Below are 19,250 nucleotides of genomic sequence, written 5' to 3' on the forward strand. Positions count from 1 at the left end.
ATGCTAATGTAAGCTACCTGGAGACGAGAGTACTTCGAAGGAAATTTCAAGAGGTTAGTCCAACTGAAAAGAAATGTTGACCGCGACAACTTTTTTAGGAATGAGCAGAGTAAGACTGATCAGTATATGTACATTGGACCAAACACATACAAACAACTAACAATGGATCAAATATGAATCAAAATTTGCGAGCAGGATTATCCAATGTGCCATAATCTGTGTCGAAACTATATTATATGCAAGCGGGATAATCAAATCCACAGTAATAAGTATGAATCTAAATTTGCAGAAATTAGGAAAACTGTTATATATGAGCAATGAGAAATCACAATCAGCATCACTAAAACCCTGCTGGTAATTCAGAATTGACTTCATTATATGTAAAAAATATAATTATACATGGCACAAAATGAATAATAGAATAACCAGCTTGCAACCGAACATTCGAGTGGGTTGAGACACAAATCGATGAAAAACCAATAAGAATCATCAATAGTTTCTTGAAGCCCAAAGAAAGATTGATGATTAAGGTAGAAGCATTCAAAACACGAGAAAAGAGGTTATGGGTGTTGGTTATTGTTCTTGTTCTTGTGATAATATTTAAGTTATTTAAAATTGGATTTTATTAAATAGCGCCCTTAATTACTAGGTACCGTCCTTTTTTTACCTTTTTGCCCTTTTTTATGGGGACTTTACATCTCTTAAGAGGGGGAGATGTCCTCATTTTACATCTCCCCAGAGGGGGAGATGTCTTCTCCTCTAGGGAGACGTTTTTGGAAGACGTCTCCCCCTCTGGGAAGATGTAAACCGAGAACGTCACGTTAAATTAAAAAAAAACATTTATCGATTTTTTTTTTTGAAATATAAACAAAAAATAGTTTTGACAATTAAATGAAATTTTGAAATTAAACGAAAAAATTTAAAAATTAAATGAGAGACATTTTTGAAATTAGACAATTTTGTTTTTGAAATTAAACGAATTTTTTCTGAAATTAAACGAAAAACACTTTTCAAATTAAATGAAATATATTTGAAATAAATTTTTAAAATTAAATAAAATTAAACGAGATTTTCGTTATCCGTTCTTCGTGTTTAGATGTTAGTTGAGAGGTTTTGGATATGAGCTTTAGAATTAAAAAAAAAAGAGAAAAGGGCAAAAAGGTAGTGTTTGGGAGCGGTGTGTAGTAAAAAGAGGCGGTATTTAGTAATCCACTTTGAAATTTCAAGCTTAAGTTTAGTTAGAAGTGATTTCTTGTTTTAGTTAGAAATCGGTATTTAGATGTTGAAAAAATTAACTGCATATTCTAAATCTTAGTGGTTTCTTGTTCTAAATTTTATTTTAATTATATCAGTATTAACAATAGATTTTATATTATTCATATTAATTTTTTAATTCAATGTATGCTTAATTTTAAATGTCAATTATTTCTTTTCTCTACTTTCTTTTTTGAAGCCATAAAATTCAAGTATCTGTATAGAAATCTATTTTCATTGTAATGGCACATTATGCTTTCCTCATACATAATTCTTGTCCATCCTTAGAATTTTAGAATTTTGTAGAGAGTTTGTGTGTAAAATTTGCTCTGTCGGTATTATACGAGATTTGTATAAGCAGAAAGACTGAAATAACTTCCATCTAATATCAATAAATTAAGCTAAATCATTGTAATTTTCTCATACGTCCAAATGTGACGGGTAGCCTAAATGCTTTCTTACCTGCAATAATTTGTGAAGAAATAAAAGATAGCCATGAAAAATAAAACACTAAACAAAACTAATTTGAAGACCCCTTTGAGAAAAAATTCCCATACACCAGATCACAAAGAACATAAAGACTGATGTTTTTTAAAAATACCAAGTTTGTGTAGCTTAGTATAATTCAAAATACTAAAATGAACCAAGTTTTTATGACTATAACAGAATATGATAAATAATAAAATTATCAACGAATTCGAATGAGCGGATTTAAGCTCCATTCTTGAGTTCCACTGACGTACGTCCACCTAAGATCAAGAACAAACAGGTCAGAAGAACGCCAGAGAGGGTCTCCGGACGTTCACTCCGACGAGCAAGTCAGTATTTGGCTTTGAAAGAATATATTAAAAGTATTATTTAAAAGAGGTGGAAAACTTACCCTTTTATTGATGTGTTGTCTTGACTTATATAGACACATGTTTTGTTAGTTTCTTTGTACGTAAACTAGCAATGTGGGATAGAATTAGCATTTCTATGTATGTTTATATGAAGACTCATCTTAACATTTATGCTTATCTATGTTAGATAGTCAGTATTTTTCTTTAGTAAAATTGGTCTTTTAGGTGATTTGCGTAACACCATTTATATTGTTATCAAAATGCATAAAATCTGTACATAGCACAAAGATTCAAGCTTTTTAAAATACCAATATTGATGAAACTTAGTATAGTTGAAAATACCAAAATGAACTAAGTTCACATAGCTTGGATACAACAAAATGCATAAAGCTATTACAATTACTCAATCAGCATTAGTCATTATAATCTTGATTCTTGAGTTGAAATTGTAGTTCTAATCTTGATTCCTCGTGATGCATTCCAAACACCAAATGGTCCCTTCACTTTATTTTTTCCTTGTATTGAATCAAAAGGTTTCTTTCCTTTATCATCATTCTTTGATTTGCTCTTTTGCTTTTCAAGTTTTGACTGCAATAATTTTTATAATCATAACCAGTAGTAGCAACGGTAATTTTAAATTATTTTCAAAGATACCTTAAATTGTGTAGAGATAATGTAATTCATTCCTCCCTTTTTAAAAGTCTTCTTTCTTTTCAGTCATGAATAATGGTTCCGGTTCATTTTCCACTCTTTTCCTGTTGATATAAGGTAGAATAGCCTCATCTCTAGTCATAGGCTGCACAACATAAATAAAGAATATTAATATACTTGCACATATATGTAGATTAAAGTAATAAATTTTATGAAAAACTAACATGTAAAATTATGTTAGAGGTGATTGAATCTTCCCAAACACCATATCTATTTGGTGGATATGCTGCAAATCCAGGTGGCTTCCACAGTTTTTTACTACCACCGTAGACATGAGGTTGTGTAGCTTGTTGATAGGCTGGGTTTCTCTTTGTGAATCGAGTATAGTGCCTTGTATATCTATCGGTTCCATTACATTGTTGCATTTCAGCATTTCTTTTTGCATTGCTCTGTTGCACTTCCGCACTTGCACGTACATTTGCATCTGCTTGGTGTTGATTCATAGTAACAGGTGCAGTTTCTAATAAACCTTTTCCACCAACAACCTACAAATAAAATAAACATTATCATTATTGCAGAAATCAAACATTAATTTGGTAAATAGTAACGTAAAATCAACTTACCGGCAGTTTGGGCATTCTAGATGGAGGTCTAGATAGAGGTGGTTGTCTAACTGTTGTTTGTGTTTGTTTGGGTGGTACCGGTGCTGGATCAGTTGTTGTTGATGCTCGATCAACTGTTGTTGGCGCTCGATTAGCTACTGATGTTGCTGAACAAAATTTCTCGTTATGACCAGTTTGGTAGAAATTTTGACATGTCATGTTCCTACCCTTCCTTGAAAATTTATGACCATGCCCACCCTCGCCATCCTCAAGTCTTCTTCTTTTTTGCTGGCCTCCCAGGCATCCTTCTATTAGGAGGTGGTTGTGGTGGATCAACTTCTAATTTTCTCCAATTTTTTTATTATTAAGGCCTTAAAATTAGGGTCGGACCAACGGTAGGAATAACTGAATTTTTACTTCTCTGGTGCTTTTCTTTTTCATTAAATTTTCACAAATGACTTGCATTTTTGAAACTTAAAATTCTCATGGAGTTTGGTAAATCTATTTTATTTTTTCATGTTTGGTTTTATTATTAAATGAGAGATTATTTAGCAATTTTAGAAGTCCTTTTTAATTAACTTTGTTGCAACAAGCACATCATGTTTTTGGAAGAATTAATATGTATTGTTTCTTACTGGTGCTGTACTGTTTTTATGTTTGCTTGAAGGCAAATGGCTGGCTTTCCTTCAACTTTTAGATTTAGCAGACGTTTAATTAATTTTATTTTTGCTAACATTTGATTTCTAATGACTTTAATATTAATTTGACTCTTTAGTTTACATGCTATATATAAATATCATTATTTAATTTACTTATCAATTCGTTTTTGTTAATTATCTTAAATTTTAATCAACTTATTTTTGTCAATTAGTTTAAACATTTTAAAACGAACAAAGGATCAATTAACCCTCTCAACTTGGCACAAAATATCAAATAAGTTCAAGGTCGTCAAATGGGGTCAAAAAAACCAATAGTTGCAGAAATCGGTAAAAAACCCCCTTTTGACATAAAAAGAAAGTGTAATTAGATAATTAAAAAATTAACCCTAATTAATTTTAATTAAAATTCTAATTAATTCTAATTAATTAACATTTTAAGTAATAAAAAGTTAAGGACCTGTTATGCCCTTTTTCCTTTTTTTTAAGTTTAATTAATGTAGTTTATCGTAATTAAACCTAATTAAATCTATTAAACCTACAATTAATCAAAGAGTAAAGGATCAATTTACCCCCTGTACTTGGCACGAAATATCAAATAAGTCCAACCTCGCAATACCAGATCAAAGTGCCCCAGAACTATGTAAAATCGGATCGGTTTCACCCTTTTGACCAAAAAAGAGAGTGGAATACCCTAATTTTAAAATTAACACTTAATTAACTCCGATTAATTTTAATTAAAACACTAATTAATCATTTTAATTTAAAATCTAACAAACACAAAATTGAGGGCTTTTTCTATCTTTTTCCCTAATTAAATATAATTACTCTCATAATTAATTAAATTTTTCTAATTAACAATTTCCGGTTACCCCGCCGCCGCCGCCCGAAAACTCCGCCTGCCCACCACCGCCGGACCCAGTGGGTCTGATCCAACCCCAGGCAGACCCATGGGTCTGCCTTCCCCTTCATCGGAGAAGGCAGACACATCTGGGTCTGCCGTTTTTTTCCATGGCAGACCCATTTGGGTCTCCCTTCTCCGTGACGACGGAGAAGGCAGACCCATTTGGGTCTCCCTTCTCCGTGACGACAGAGAAGGCAGACCCAGATGGGTCTGCTATTTTGTTTCAACGGCAGACCCAGATGGGTCTGCCGTTTTTTTCATGGCAGACCCATCTGGGTCTGCCTTCTCCGACGACTCTGGGTCTGCCGTTTTGTTACAGCGGCAGACCCATTTGGGTCTGCCATTTTGTTTCAACGGCAGACCCACCGTTTTGTTACGACAGCAGACCCATTTGGGTCTGCCTTCTCCTTCGTCGGAGAATGGGTCTGCCTTCTCCTTCGTCGGAGATGGCAGACCCAGATGGGTCTGCTGAGGTGGCCGGTGGGAATAGCGGCGGCGGAGCAGCGGCGGCGGCGGGAGACAAGTGGCTGGTTGGAGAAGAAGAAGAATTTATGGAGTTTAGGGTTTCTAATATTGATGATAGTTAAAAAAGTATAAACAGATCCTTTAGTTTTTATTTTAAAATTAATTTGATTTTTAAAGTATCAAAATGTATTGGTTATAAAAATATATTAAGTGTCAATTTTGTGAATGAAATAAATGCTAAGAATTATTTTAAGCTTTTAACCATCTAAAACCACCTAAAACCATCTAAAATCGGAGAGTGCGTTCACTCTCTAAGATCAGAGTGGGGAAGGGGGCATTTGATACGTTTTTGCATAATTGTGGGGTGATTTGATCCACTTTTACGAGGTTGGACGTATTTGATCTTTCGTGCCAACTTCATGGGGGTTTTAGAACCTTCACTCATTAATCAAATCAAACCTAATTTAAAATTATAAACCCTAATAACCCACCACTGCCACCACACCTAGCCTTTACTGATGCCTTTACTCACCCATACCACCACCTAGAGCCGCCACCATAAAAAAACCCAGAAACTGAACAACTGAAACTACAGTGATTCCAAACCACAACCAAAAATTTAATAGAGAAAATTCAACAATTGATCTCTATAATAAATAAATTCATAGAAAAAAATTTAAACAATTTACAATAATCATACAGAAATTAAACAATTCGCAATAATTAAACAGCGGTCGCCGGCAGTACCATCTTCACCAACCGTACCATCTTCATCGGGTTACCATCATCGCAAGTAGTACCATCTTCACCAGCAGAAAGCGACGAAGGACGATGGATGAACGGCAACAACATCGGCCTCCTCTTTCAACAGCAAGTAACAAACGACGGAAAATGGCGACAGTGGACGAACGGCGACAACCAAAGACCTTCACCTCCAGCAGCAACAACCTCCACCTTCAGTAGCAACAGTGAAAAAACGATCAAGAAGAGAAGAAGAATCTAAGGCAGGCGGCGGTGAAGATTTGGATAGAAAAGGAGCGGTGAAGAAGAAGATAGAAAAATTAGGTTTTCTTTTTGATAATAAATTAGGTTTAAGTAATTTTTTGAGTAAGTTGTAAAAGAATCATGACAAAAGTGTAAAGAAACCCTTTAATTTTTATTTAAAATTTGATTTGATTTTTTAAAGTTTAAAATATAAAAGTCATAATTGAAATTTTAATATCATTAAATATTAATTTGAAGAATTAAATAAATATCAAGGACCTTTTTGAAGTTTTTTTCACTCCATAATGGAGAGTGTTTCAAACGCTGAGGTGAGAGTGGCGGAGGGTGTATTTGATCCGCTTTGCCATAGTAATGGGCCTAATTGATCCGGTTTCATGACTTTGAACTTATTTGATATTTCGTGCCAAGTTGAGGGTGTTTTTTGATCCTTTGTTCATTTTAAAACTAGTTATGTTATAGAAGATGAAAAACTATAAATTTAAGAGATTAATTAAAAAAAATTAAAATTTATACAATTGATAACATTAAATACTCCCTCCTTCCCAATATAATTGTCCACTTTGCCTTTATCACACAGTTTAAGAAAAATAATTATTGCTTATGGATTTTGGAAAATTTTCCTTACTTTTCTTGTCATATCCCTATTTAATATAGGGTGCACTTGCAATTTACTTTTAAAAGACTCATTAGTGGATTTTAAATAGGGGTAAATATAGGATTTTGAATGTAAAAGTTAGTTACTTTTTGAAAGTGGACAAGAGTTTTGGGACAAAAAAATTCCTCAAAGTGGACAACTCTATTTGGACGGAGGGAGTAATTATTATCACGTTATTGAAATAGAAAGACAAGAGACAGAAGCATGTTTAATGTTGATCAACCAAACTTCAACTATCACCCGAAACAAAGACAGATGTCTTAGAATATCGGGTAATTGATCCTGAATATCACTGAACTTTCGGATTTTTTCATTTCAGTCGCTAAACTATTTTTTTTTTCATTTTAATCACTGAACTTTCATTTTTTTTTTCATTTTGGTATTTCAGGCCAAAAATGCTTAGGTGGCAGCCGAAATTTGACATGTGACAACCGGATTTGACAAGTTTTACTTTGAAAATTTATCATACATACATAATTTCACTTTGAAAATGAATTTTTAGATCAAATAATGCATAGATGACAAATTTTCAGGTTTAAAAAAAAATTAATTCCGGCTGCCACTTAAGCATTTTTGTCCGAAAAATATCAAAATGAAAAAAAATGAAAGTTCAATGATCAAAATGAAAAGAAAAATAGTTTAGTTACTGAAATGAAAAAACTCGAAAGTTCAGTGATCTTCAGAATCAATTATCCTAGAATATCTAAAAATTAAGAAGATGATCTCAAGAAATATAAGGTGGAGATGGTTTTCTTGTGGGAAAACAAATATGCTGGCAAGTAGGTAACCATGTAGCACCAAAACAGAAATGCTGAAACAGAGAAGGGCGAAACAGAAACCACAAAACTTTATTTTTCACAAGAATGGGTCACATATATAGATTTTTGAAATTTCAAAAGGTTTACGGAAGTGGCAAGGAAGCGCCGAAATATAGGATTCGATAAGTATTTGTGCAACATAGGCAAGTAATATTGACTTGTAGAATGCGTAATAATGGCCATCGATTATAGAATTTTCTCACAAGAGCACAAGTGTTTCAGACTTGCAAACATATCAAGTGCTTAAAGAAGCTATGAACTTTACCACCTTTCATAACACAGGGTCCTCGAATCCAAAGCTCACCACTACGGCCAGGGGCGGATCTAGGTTCAGGCTCGGGTAGGCTAGAGCCTGGGCTGAAACGGAAAATTAAAAATCAGAGGCGTAATTGATAAAGGCCGGCGTGAAGTTTTGAATTTCAGCCATGGCTGTCTGCGTTTAAATGTATCAACTGAGGAAGAAAGATGGAAAAGGAAGGAAGGAGACTTTTTTTAGGTTTAATGGGACTGGTATAACGGCTTTACTAAAGCATAAAGGGCCTACTGCTGTTGGTGAAAATACGCAAGCGTACGTATGCCAACTTGTAATACAGACTGCGAAGTCCGGATATCGTACCCACAGAGAAAGCTTCTAAAGACAACCAGTTAGGAAACTCGATTCGAATAGCCAAAAATATATTTGAATGTTGTTATTAAACTAAATAAACTGAAATAACAATTATGGATAAAATTAACTAAAGCTGTAATGAAAATAAGGTTTTAACAATGATGGGAAGAACAGGGATTATTAACTTTCATTATGCTGTTTAATCAGATTGGAATATGGATTTGGTTGTTCTACTAAGGTTCAGGCTAATCGTAAGCACCTAAAATTCTCTCTCGAGCAATTGCAGGCAAAAACAGATAACAAAGTAGTAATAGGCTAATTACTCACTCTCGCACAATGATTAACCTAAATTACTAATCAATTAATGTTTATGAAGTAAACCCTAAGAACACGTACTCGTCAATTCACTCTCGCGCAATTAACTCCTACGTTCTTAATTATGTTGGTCTATTCCAGTTTTACTCTAAAACCAAAACACAGGACAATGAATAAATTGGCCAAATAAATTCAAGCGTTAAGAACAATAGTTAAAACATAGTAATAACAATAACCCACAAATTCAATTCGTTTAAACAGACATAAATCCCATTAATAATCCCTAATGAAAGGTTTAGCTACACATATTCAAAGAAAGTTCAACAATAATGTAATAAGAATTCATGGCTGAATAAGAAACAATAATAATTAATCTCTTAATAGTTATCGTACCTTAATCGACAATAATCCCAAAACAATGATGAAGAAAATCCATAATACAAGCTAAAACGATGAACGATAATCAAAAGCTAAACTAAACTAATGTAAAACTAATGTCTAATGTGGCGAATTAAGCGAACCCCCCTTCAATGTCTTAATGCGGTATTTATATGTCTTTTGGCTCAGAGAATGACTTTAGGTCGAGTTTAAGTGAAAACCCAGAAGTGCCCTCGAGTTTGGTGGTGTTTGGCAATGTTTCGAGGCATTTTTGTCCAAAACAGGTCGCAGGAACCTCAAGTTCACGTTCGTGCACTTTGGTGCACGTTCATGCACATTTTGTTGATTCTGGGGGTGCACGTTCGTGCTCCATAGGTACACGTTCGTGCACTCTAACACTTAGCAAATTTTTCACTTTTTTCTTCAGTTTCGCCTTCAATTTCCCTTCGGCCAAAGTACACGTTCGTGCACTTTAGGTTACACGTTCGTGCACTTTTTCTGCTGCACAACTGTCAACTTCAAAAGGTCATAACTCGGTGTAGAAACGTCGGAATGAGTCGATTCTTGATTCTATGGAAAGCTTAGGATGTCTACTTTATTTCTGTAGAAGAACATAAAGTCGATTGAAGTATCTAAGTATTCCAAAATCTTCAATCAATGAAGAGGGGTCAATTTCACAAGTAGAAACTTGTGCTCTCGGCGCCTATTTTCATCGGATTTTCGCACAACTTTTCTCAAAACTTCAATTATGATCCCAATGGCTTCCAAATGGCTTGAATATCATGAAAAACTCCCGCATTATGCCTGAAATGCTCATACACAAAAATGAGTACAAATAAGCTCAAAACCAACGTCAAATGCACATATATTACATATAAAACACATAGAATATAGTAGTATTTCTACTCCTATCAAATACCCTCACACTTACCTTTTGCTTGTCCTCAAGCAAATACCGAAAAATGCCCAAATGCGAATCACACAACCATGTCAGTATATAAGAAATTAAAGCACTTTCATCCCCCCTAAGTAATGAATCATCAAATTATGCTTTAGAGAAGAACAACATAGAGAGAAAAACATCAAATAACGATGTCCAATGCTCACACATGAAATAATAACACCGAGAATACTCAAATGTACTCACTCCTGCATAACTCAAAAATCAATTCAATCTCTAGGGCGATGTAAACAATCTCAAAACAATGATGAACAACAAACTCTGAGCAGAAAAACAACATGTATAGCAACTAAGAAGTATGTGTCTCGCAAGGTACTCTCTCACACACAAGTGTTTAAGGGTAATCAATAAAACTCTCATGCCAAAACATGCAATTCTACCATAAGTTTGCCAATAGTCCACAATTCCACTACCAATTAAATCAAATAAAAAAAATCAAAATGGACTTTTCATGGGTTGTAATGGGGTTTGGGTTAAGGTATGGTACGGGTAAACAAATATGGGTAGTATGACTTGACAAACTAAACAAATATCAAAAGGAACAACACTTAAATTTCCAAGCTCAACCAAACTTTTAATCTCTTTTTCTTTACTTTTCATGCCTTAAGTTTACAATTATTTTTTCTTTTTTTCTTTTCTTTCTTTTAAGCTCAATTTTTCTACTTTTTATTCCTTTTTTTTTTGTTTTTCTTACTTTTTTTTTTTGAACTTCACAAGGCATACTAATCATATAGCACAAGAGATAATCGACTAATAACACGAGCTTAGGATATTTACCATCCTCACACTAGTTCCTTTAATACTTATTCAATTTATCAAGTCAAAGGGTAGAAAGAGGTAAATGAGAAAAGGTAAATGTGTAAATGTAGGTGTAACAAAAAAAAATAAGGTTAAGGCTCAACTTGGGTTATCTAGGGGAAATTGGGTAGGCTATTTAAAGTGGTCTAAAGAAATGGGTATTCCTATATGCCATTTATCATTTTTAATTTATTTAACTAATCATGCAATTTTACTACGGACACATGGCAAATTCTGGAGAATTAACATGCATTGACTCACATCACAACAAATGAGACATAAAAATAATATGCTCGATATGGCTCAAAACCTCTCACAAATTGGGGTAATACTCTACTATTTGCTATACATTCTGTTTAAAAGCTCAGAAATTCAGTTTTAAACATCGTTTTTGCCAAGCTCATACGCCCTAAAAAATGACATTCAATATAAATTATGCATTTGTGAAGTACAAATTTTCACCTCAGTCCTATTAGATTATGTCGGCTAAAAGACACAGTTATTTAACTATCATTCTAAACATGTTGTTCAATCACATAGGCAGAAATTAACTAACTCATTAAATAGGGGGAACAAAAACATTAAAATTTCAAAATTCTGACATTGGCAAGAAATACGGCATAGGCATGATATAGAGGACAAACCAAACAAGCAAGGCATGACATGCTAAGCAAAGGACATACAAAAACATCTATAAAGAGGTTCGCCACAAATCATCCTACATGCCAAACATGAACAGAAAACGAAAACCAAAAACAAAAACTAAGCTAAAAACATAAAACATAATGTTTTTCCCACCCTCACACTAGTTCATGCATTGTCCCCAATGCAATGAAATAAAAAAAAATAAAGCATAACTGAAACATAAAAGTGTAAAGGGTGAAAGGAAAGATACCCTTGGGATTGCCTCCCAAGCGCGCTTTAGTTAGAGTCCAAAGCTAGACTCTTCGCGTAAGGTTGTTAATGATACAACCTAACATGAGGAAGCCGTCTTGGTAGCATCTTCTCCCTCCTTTCCTTTGATGGCTCCTTCAAATATAGATCAGATAATACAGAATAATCATTGTTCCTGTAATAAAGAACAGGAGGAGTGTTAAGCATATTCATATGTTTGATATTATTTCCATCATACTCGGAATCAAACCCTTCTAAGAATGGATCCTTGTAATCAAAGGTTTTTTCGATTTCCTCATAGAGTACTGTAATACCAAATTCCTCCCCACTTTCCTCATTGAAGCTCATGGAAAAAGTAAGTGGGTCAGGAACTGAAGCTTCAAGATTACTACCCTCACACTGTCCTTTCTCGCCCTCTGCAGACACCTTTGTGGAATGACATTCCACCAATGCCTTGTCGCTTTCCAACTCAAACTCCATGTCCATGGCTTGTTCTTTTGGAGTAACTTCCATTGTTGTTAGTAACCCATTTTGGTTTTCAACTTGTAAAGCACTAGCAAATTGAGTACATTGTACCTCAAGATTGTGAATAGATTCAGACTGAATCTTGGACATCTTTTGGAACTCAGCATCACTCTTTTCCATCATATCAAGTAGCATATCCATCTTGCGAGAAAGTGACTCTTCTAGAGCTCTTTGATGTTGTTCAGTCTCATATGAATACTGCACCTCATCGCCAAAGTTGAAATTAGAGTCTTGGTCTTGATATGTATGGAAGTTCCCCCAATTGTTGTTCCAATAAAACTTTTGATGGTTGTCCCACCCCAAATTGTACGTGTTGGAATAGGGATCATTATGACATTGACTGCCCACAAAGTTAACATCTTCATTTGAAGCTGGATAAAGTATTGGACATTCGGACTCAGTGTGATAGAAACTCCCACAAACAATGCAATTATGATTCCAAGCCATTACACTTCTTTAAAAACAGTGTACCATGGAAAAGGTACCTGAAGATAAATCAACAAATACCCACGGCGTAAAACAAGAAAATAAAAAAAACTAAATCAAGCCGAGCTATCCCAACTTAGTTGTTAAAGATACGCTTTCCCCGGCAACGGCGCCAAAAACTTGTTGGTGAAAATACGCAAGCGTACGTATGCCAACTTGTAATACAGACTGCGAAGTCCGGATATCGTACCCACAGAGAAAGCTTCTAAAGACAACCAGTTAGGAAACTCGATTCGAATAGCCAAAAATATATTTGAATGTTGTTATTAAACTAAATAAACTGAAATAACAATTATGGATAAAATTAACTAAAGCTGTAATGAAAATAAGGTTTTAACAATGATGGGAAGAACAGGGATTATTAACTTTCATTATGCTGTTTAATCAGATTGGAATATGGATTTGGTTGTTCTACTAAGGTTCAGGCTAATCGTAAGCACCTAAAATTCTCTCTCGAGCAATTGCAGGCAAAAACAGATAACAAAGTAGTAATAGGCTAATTACTCACTCTCGCACAATGATTAACCTAAATTACTAATCAATTAATGTTTATGAAGTAAACCCTAAGAACACGTACTCGTCAATTCACTCTCGCGCAATTAACTCCTACGTTCTTAATTATGTTGGTTTATTCCAGTTTTACTCTCTCGAGCTAAAACCAAAACACAGGACAATGAATAAATTGGCCAAATAAATTCAAGCGTTAAGAACAATAGTTAAAACATAGTAATAACAATAACCCACAAATTCAATTCGTTTAAACAGACATAAATCCCATTAATAATCCCTAATGAAAGGTTTAGCTACACATATTCAAAGAAAGTTCAACAATAATGTAATAAGAATTCATGGCTGAATAAGAAACAATAATAATTAATCTCTTAATAGTTATCGTACCTTAATCGACAATAATCCCAAAACAATGATGAAGAAAATCCATAATACAAGCTAAAACGATGAACGATAATCAAAAGCTAAACTAAACTAATGTAAAACTAATGTCTAATGTGGCGAATTAAGCGAACCCCCCTTCAATGTCTTAATGCGGTATTTATATGTCTTTTGGCTCAGAGAATGACTTTAGGTCGAGTTTAAGTGAAAACCCAGAAGTGCCCTCGAGTTTGGTGGTGTTTGGCAATGTTTCGAGGCATTTTTGTCCAAAACAGGTCGCAGGAACCTCAAGTTCACGTTCGTGCACTTTGGTGCACGTTCATGCACATTTTGTTGATTCTGGGGGTGCACGTTCGTGCTCCATAGGTACACGTTCGTGCACTCTAACACTTAGCAAATTTTTCACTTTTTTCTTCAGTTTCGCCTTCAATTTCCCTTCGGCCAAAGTACACGTTCGTGCACTTTAGGTTACACGTTCGTGCACTTTTTCTGCTGCACAACTGTCAACTTCAAAAGGTCATAACTCGGTGTAGAAACGTCGGAATGAGTCGATTCTTGATTCTATGGAAAGCTTAGGATGTCTACTTTATTTCTGTAGAAGAACATAAAGTCGATTGAAGTATCTAAGTATTCCAAAATCTTCAATCAATGAAGAGGGGTCAATTTCACAAGTAGAAACTTGTGCTCTCGGCGCCTATTTTCATCGGATTTTCGCACAACTTTTCTCAAAACTTCAATTATGATCCCAATGGCTTCCAAATGACTTGAATATCATGAAAAACTCCCGCATTATGCCTGAAATGCTCATACACAAAAATGAGTACAAATAAGCTCAAAACCAACGTCAAATGCACATATATTACATATAAAACACATAGAATATAGGAGTATTTCTACTCCTATCAACTGCCAACATCAAAGCCCATGGCTTTTAGAATTTAATGTTGGGTTTTTTACATAAATCCCCCAAAAGTATTATTGTTTTGTGTTTTTACCTCTACTTTTTATTTTTGGCAGAAATCACCCAATTAAATAAAAAAAATTTCAAAGTTCCCTCATAACCCAAATTTAACTTGAAAATAGAACAAATAGGACAGTTATGCCCTTCTCGCACAAACCCGTGTAGAACACGTTGGACAGATATAGTGCGCACGCGTGAATGGCACCTAGAGTGTGATAGGGAGAGTTTTGTTGTTGCTATTATGGATGTGGACACACGTGGCATGTGAAACGGAATAATATGTCTTCTTAATGTTACTAATGCTACTAATTAGGAGCTACTAATTCTTTTGATTTTTTGATTTTTCTGTTTTCTCTTTTAAGCATCATTCTATTATTCTTGCTCAGATAAGTATAATATTTTAGCCAAATTATAAAAAAATTCATTTGCTCCAGAGTTCCTTAATTAATTTAAAAGTAATTTTATTTTAGATTAATTTATTTCAAATTCACATTTTTTTATATTATATTAAGTTTATTTACAATTTATATTTTATTTGCCTTTGTCTTATTTCTAGTTTATATTATATGTTTGTAAATTTATTTTTATTGTGTAATTTTTAAAAAACTAATTTTATTAAAATAAATTAATTTCAAATTTACAATTAATTAAATAAAAATTAAGTTTATATTGAATTTACATTAGATGTACATTGAGTTGACATTGAGTCGCCATTGAGTTGATATTAAATTACATTGAGTTGATAATAAATTATAATAATTTATTAAAAAACTTTACTTTGAATTGACATTTATTTTAATTAAGTTTTCATTGAGTTGACATTGAGTCGTTATTATGTTGACATTAAATTTACACTAATCACCGCGAAATATCTTAGATAATTTACTTTATTTTAAATAGTAAGAAAAATTAATTGATGTTAAGTTAATTTTTAAAATTATGATAATTTACTAAAATATTACTTTGAATTGACAAGTAGTTTACATCAAGTTTACATTGAATTGGCATATAGTTTACATCAAGTTTACAATGAGTTGACATTAGGTTTACATTGACTTGACATTAAGTCGACGTTGAGTTGATATTAATTTTACATTGAGTTGATATTAAATTACATTTAAAAATTAAAATAATTTACTAAAAAACTACTTCGGATTTACATTATATTTGCATTGAGTTGACGTCGAGTTTTATAGACTGTTAATTACATTTCACTTAAAAATAGTTATTCAATTTTTATAATAGACTATGTCTTAAAATTCTCTTTATGTAAAATATCAAATAAGATTGTAAAAAGTATTAAGACAAATTTTATGAAAAAATAAATTAAGATAGTTCAGTTGATATAGGTTCACATAAGGTTCACATCAGGCTGATTTTTAGTTCTATAGACTATTAAATACATTTCACTTAAAAGAGATGTTCAATTTATATATTACACTAAAATTCAAATTTTTATCTATATAGAATGTCAATTAAGATTGTAAAAAATAAAAAGACAAATTTTATCAAAACATGAATTAAACTAGTTTAGTTGATGTAGATTCACATCAGGTTCAGATAAAGTTGATTTTCGATTTTAAGATTGTAAAGAGCAGCAAGACGAATTTGATTAAAAATTAAATTAAAGTAGTTCAGTTAATATAGGTTAACATCAGGTTCACATCAGGTTGATTTTTGATTTTATAAACTGACAGATACATTTCACTTAAAAGAGATATTTAATTTGTGTATTATAAAATGTCATTTAAGATTGTAAAGAGCAGCAAGATAAATTTGATTAAAAATTGAATTAAGATAGTTCAGTTGATATAAGGTTCATATTAGGTTCACATCAGGTTAATTTTTAGTTTTATAGACTGTCAAATACATTTCACTTAAAAGACATTCAATTTGTCTATAATTACATTAAATCTGAAAATTTTCTTTATATAAAATGCTAGTTAAGATTGTAAAGAGAAGTAAAAGAAATTTTATTAAAAATTGAATTAAGGTAGTTCAGTTGATATAGGTTCACATCAGGTTGATTTTCGGTCTTATAGACTGATAAATACATTACACTTAAAAGAGATATTCAATTTGTTATTGCAGGTAAATCTCAAAATTCTCTCTATATAAAATGTCATTTAAGATTGTAAAGAGCAGTAAGACAAATTTTATTTAAAATTGAATTAAAATAGTTCAGTTGATATAGGTTCATATCCGGTTCACATCAGGTTGATTTTCGGTTTTATAAGCTGTTCAATATATTTCACTTAAAAGAGATATTCAATTTGTGATTACACTAAATCTCAAAATTCTCTCTATATAAAATGTCATTTAAAATTGAAAGTTGACAATGAGTTGATTTATGCTTAAACACATGATAAACTAATAAAAAATATAATATAAATTAAAGGCAGTTTTAGAATTAGTTTACAATATTTTTATTTAAAGTATAATAAAATTAAATTAAAATAATAAAAATAGATTACAAAAATATTAATTAGTCAAAAACGTTAAATAAATTAAAGTTGATATTAAGTTTAATTAAAGTTGATATGCAATAAAAAAAAACTCCAACCAAATACAACAACAAAATGAATTATTGTCAATTTATAATTAACAAAAAGCAAATATTTTATACATATTTGATAAATAAAAAAGAAGACAAACTTAAACTCCATATATAATTAGTCTTCTAATTTATGTTGCTTTTGCTTTAAAATTTAGTTACACATACCAAAAATCAATTTCCGACTATTGATATCAAAAATAAAAGAAAAAATAAAATAGAAGATGGCCTTTACTCTAACAGCTCTTTTATTTATTTTATAAATACACAATAAAGTTGCAGTGGTTTATCTAAAGAAACCACATCAATTGCAGCTGCAATGTTAAGTTAAGAGTATAATAATCTATAAATATTGTACATACTATAACACCAAATTAGAAATATGTTTTAATTATATGAATATAAATTGGCAAACTATACATAAAAAAAAGGTTTCTTCCATCAGACCTACTTAATAAAAGAACCATAAAAATCTACAAAAAAAAATCAATACAAACTCAATTCAATCAAAAGGTATTCTATCACTTTGACTAATTACTAAAGCTAAACAATTTAATTTTTTCCTTTCTCAAAATATCAACATCATTTCAAACTTTTATATTGATAGCTTACCATTAATATTTGATATTTATAGTACTTTTATTATTCAATCATATTAATGTAATAATGCCAATAAATTTTAAACAAACATACCACTGAGACATTCTATCGAACAATTAGTGTGCAGTAACTTATAGGCAACCTTATTATAAGTATAAAGGGGAAAAATCATAGAAAAAATAAGAAAAAAAAGTGTGCAATAAAAGATAGAACAAATCAAACAATTTCACTACAACTGAAACCATTTATGATGCTCTTCATCTGTGGTAGAAGAAATTGCAACAGTGGATACCACCACTATTTAAAATAACCAATGAAAAAAAAACACACACCATAAAAATATTTACTCAAGATGGTGACCATATGATGCAGCGATGCTCAAAGTGATAACCACCATTAACCTGACTATCTTTGTTTCGCTGTTGATTCGACCATCGCCGTTATTCGACCAGCGCCGTTGCGCTGTTGATCCGATTATCTCTGCTGCGCCGTGGATTGTTGCGCGCGTCGTTAATCCGACCACCACCGCCGCTGCTAATTCGACCACCAACCAACCACTTTAACCCTTGCTTTAATTTAGAGAGTAATAGAAGTAATGGAGAAGCAGTTATGGAAATTGAAAAACGAAGAAGAAGAAAGAAGTAAAGGAAATAATAAGGTGTAATAGAAACAGAATAAAAATGTATATCATAAGGATAAAATGGGAAACTCAAAAATTAAAAGATATGAGTGGAAAGATAGCTTTGTCAAAATTTGATGATAATAAATCGCCTGGACCTGATGGTTTTAATTTCTTCTTTTATAAAAGGGCTTGGAAGTTTATTAAAGGTGATATTATGGAGTTATTTGATTCGTTCTATTATTCAGGTAATTTTCCGGTAGGATTAAATACTGCTTTCTTGGTCCTTCTGCCAAAATTTCAGGGGGCTTCTAATATTGCGGATTTTAGACCAATTAGTTTGGTTAATGGTAGAATACAACATACATGATTTTTGATGGCGTTTTTTATGTATTATAGCGGCATTTATAAATGCCGCTAAATTTTTTACCAGCATTTTCATAAATGCCGCTAGAGCCAGTGTCGGTAAAAGTTATAGCGGCATTTATCTGGTGTGCCGGTATAGATATATACAAATACCGCTAAATGTTGGATGTTATAGTGGCATTATTTAATGGCATTAGTTAATGACAGTAAAGCAAGGTTTGATTTCATACTGAATAACTCAAAATACTTTTAGTGGCATTTGAAATTGCCATTAACATTTGAAATTAACGGTAACCATAACTTGTTGTGGCATTTGAAAATGCCACAAAAGAACATAAATATTACAATTTTTGATTGTTAAAATATTCATAATTAAAATTAAAACCGCCACTGTAATCACTAGAAAATACAACTTATTTTTAAAAAACGATAAATAAATAAATAAA

General features: G+C 32.3%; 1 protein-coding gene across 1 annotated transcript; it reads right to left on the bottom strand.

Annotated features, from left to right (window-relative positions):
- Nucleotides 1–2,784: 2,784 nt before the first annotated feature.
- On the bottom strand, nucleotides 2,785–3,565 carry LOC126672227 (uncharacterized). Its single transcript, XM_050366176.2, has 3 exons — nucleotides 3,368–3,565; nucleotides 2,969–3,289; nucleotides 2,785–2,889 (listed from the first exon to the last, which is right to left on the bottom strand). Exons 1-3 carry the CDS (start codon nucleotides 3,563–3,565, stop codon nucleotides 2,788–2,790), a joined length of 621 nt encoding a protein of 206 aa, XP_050222133.1. The 3' UTR covers nucleotides 2,785–2,787.
- Nucleotides 3,566–19,250: the final 15,685 nt, after the last annotated feature.

Source organism: Mercurialis annua, linkage group LG3 (genome assembly GCF_937616625.2).
Source record: "Mercurialis annua linkage group LG3, ddMerAnnu1.2, whole genome shotgun sequence".
In the NCBI taxonomy this organism is placed as follows: domain Eukaryota; kingdom Viridiplantae; phylum Streptophyta; class Magnoliopsida; order Malpighiales; family Euphorbiaceae; genus Mercurialis; species Mercurialis annua.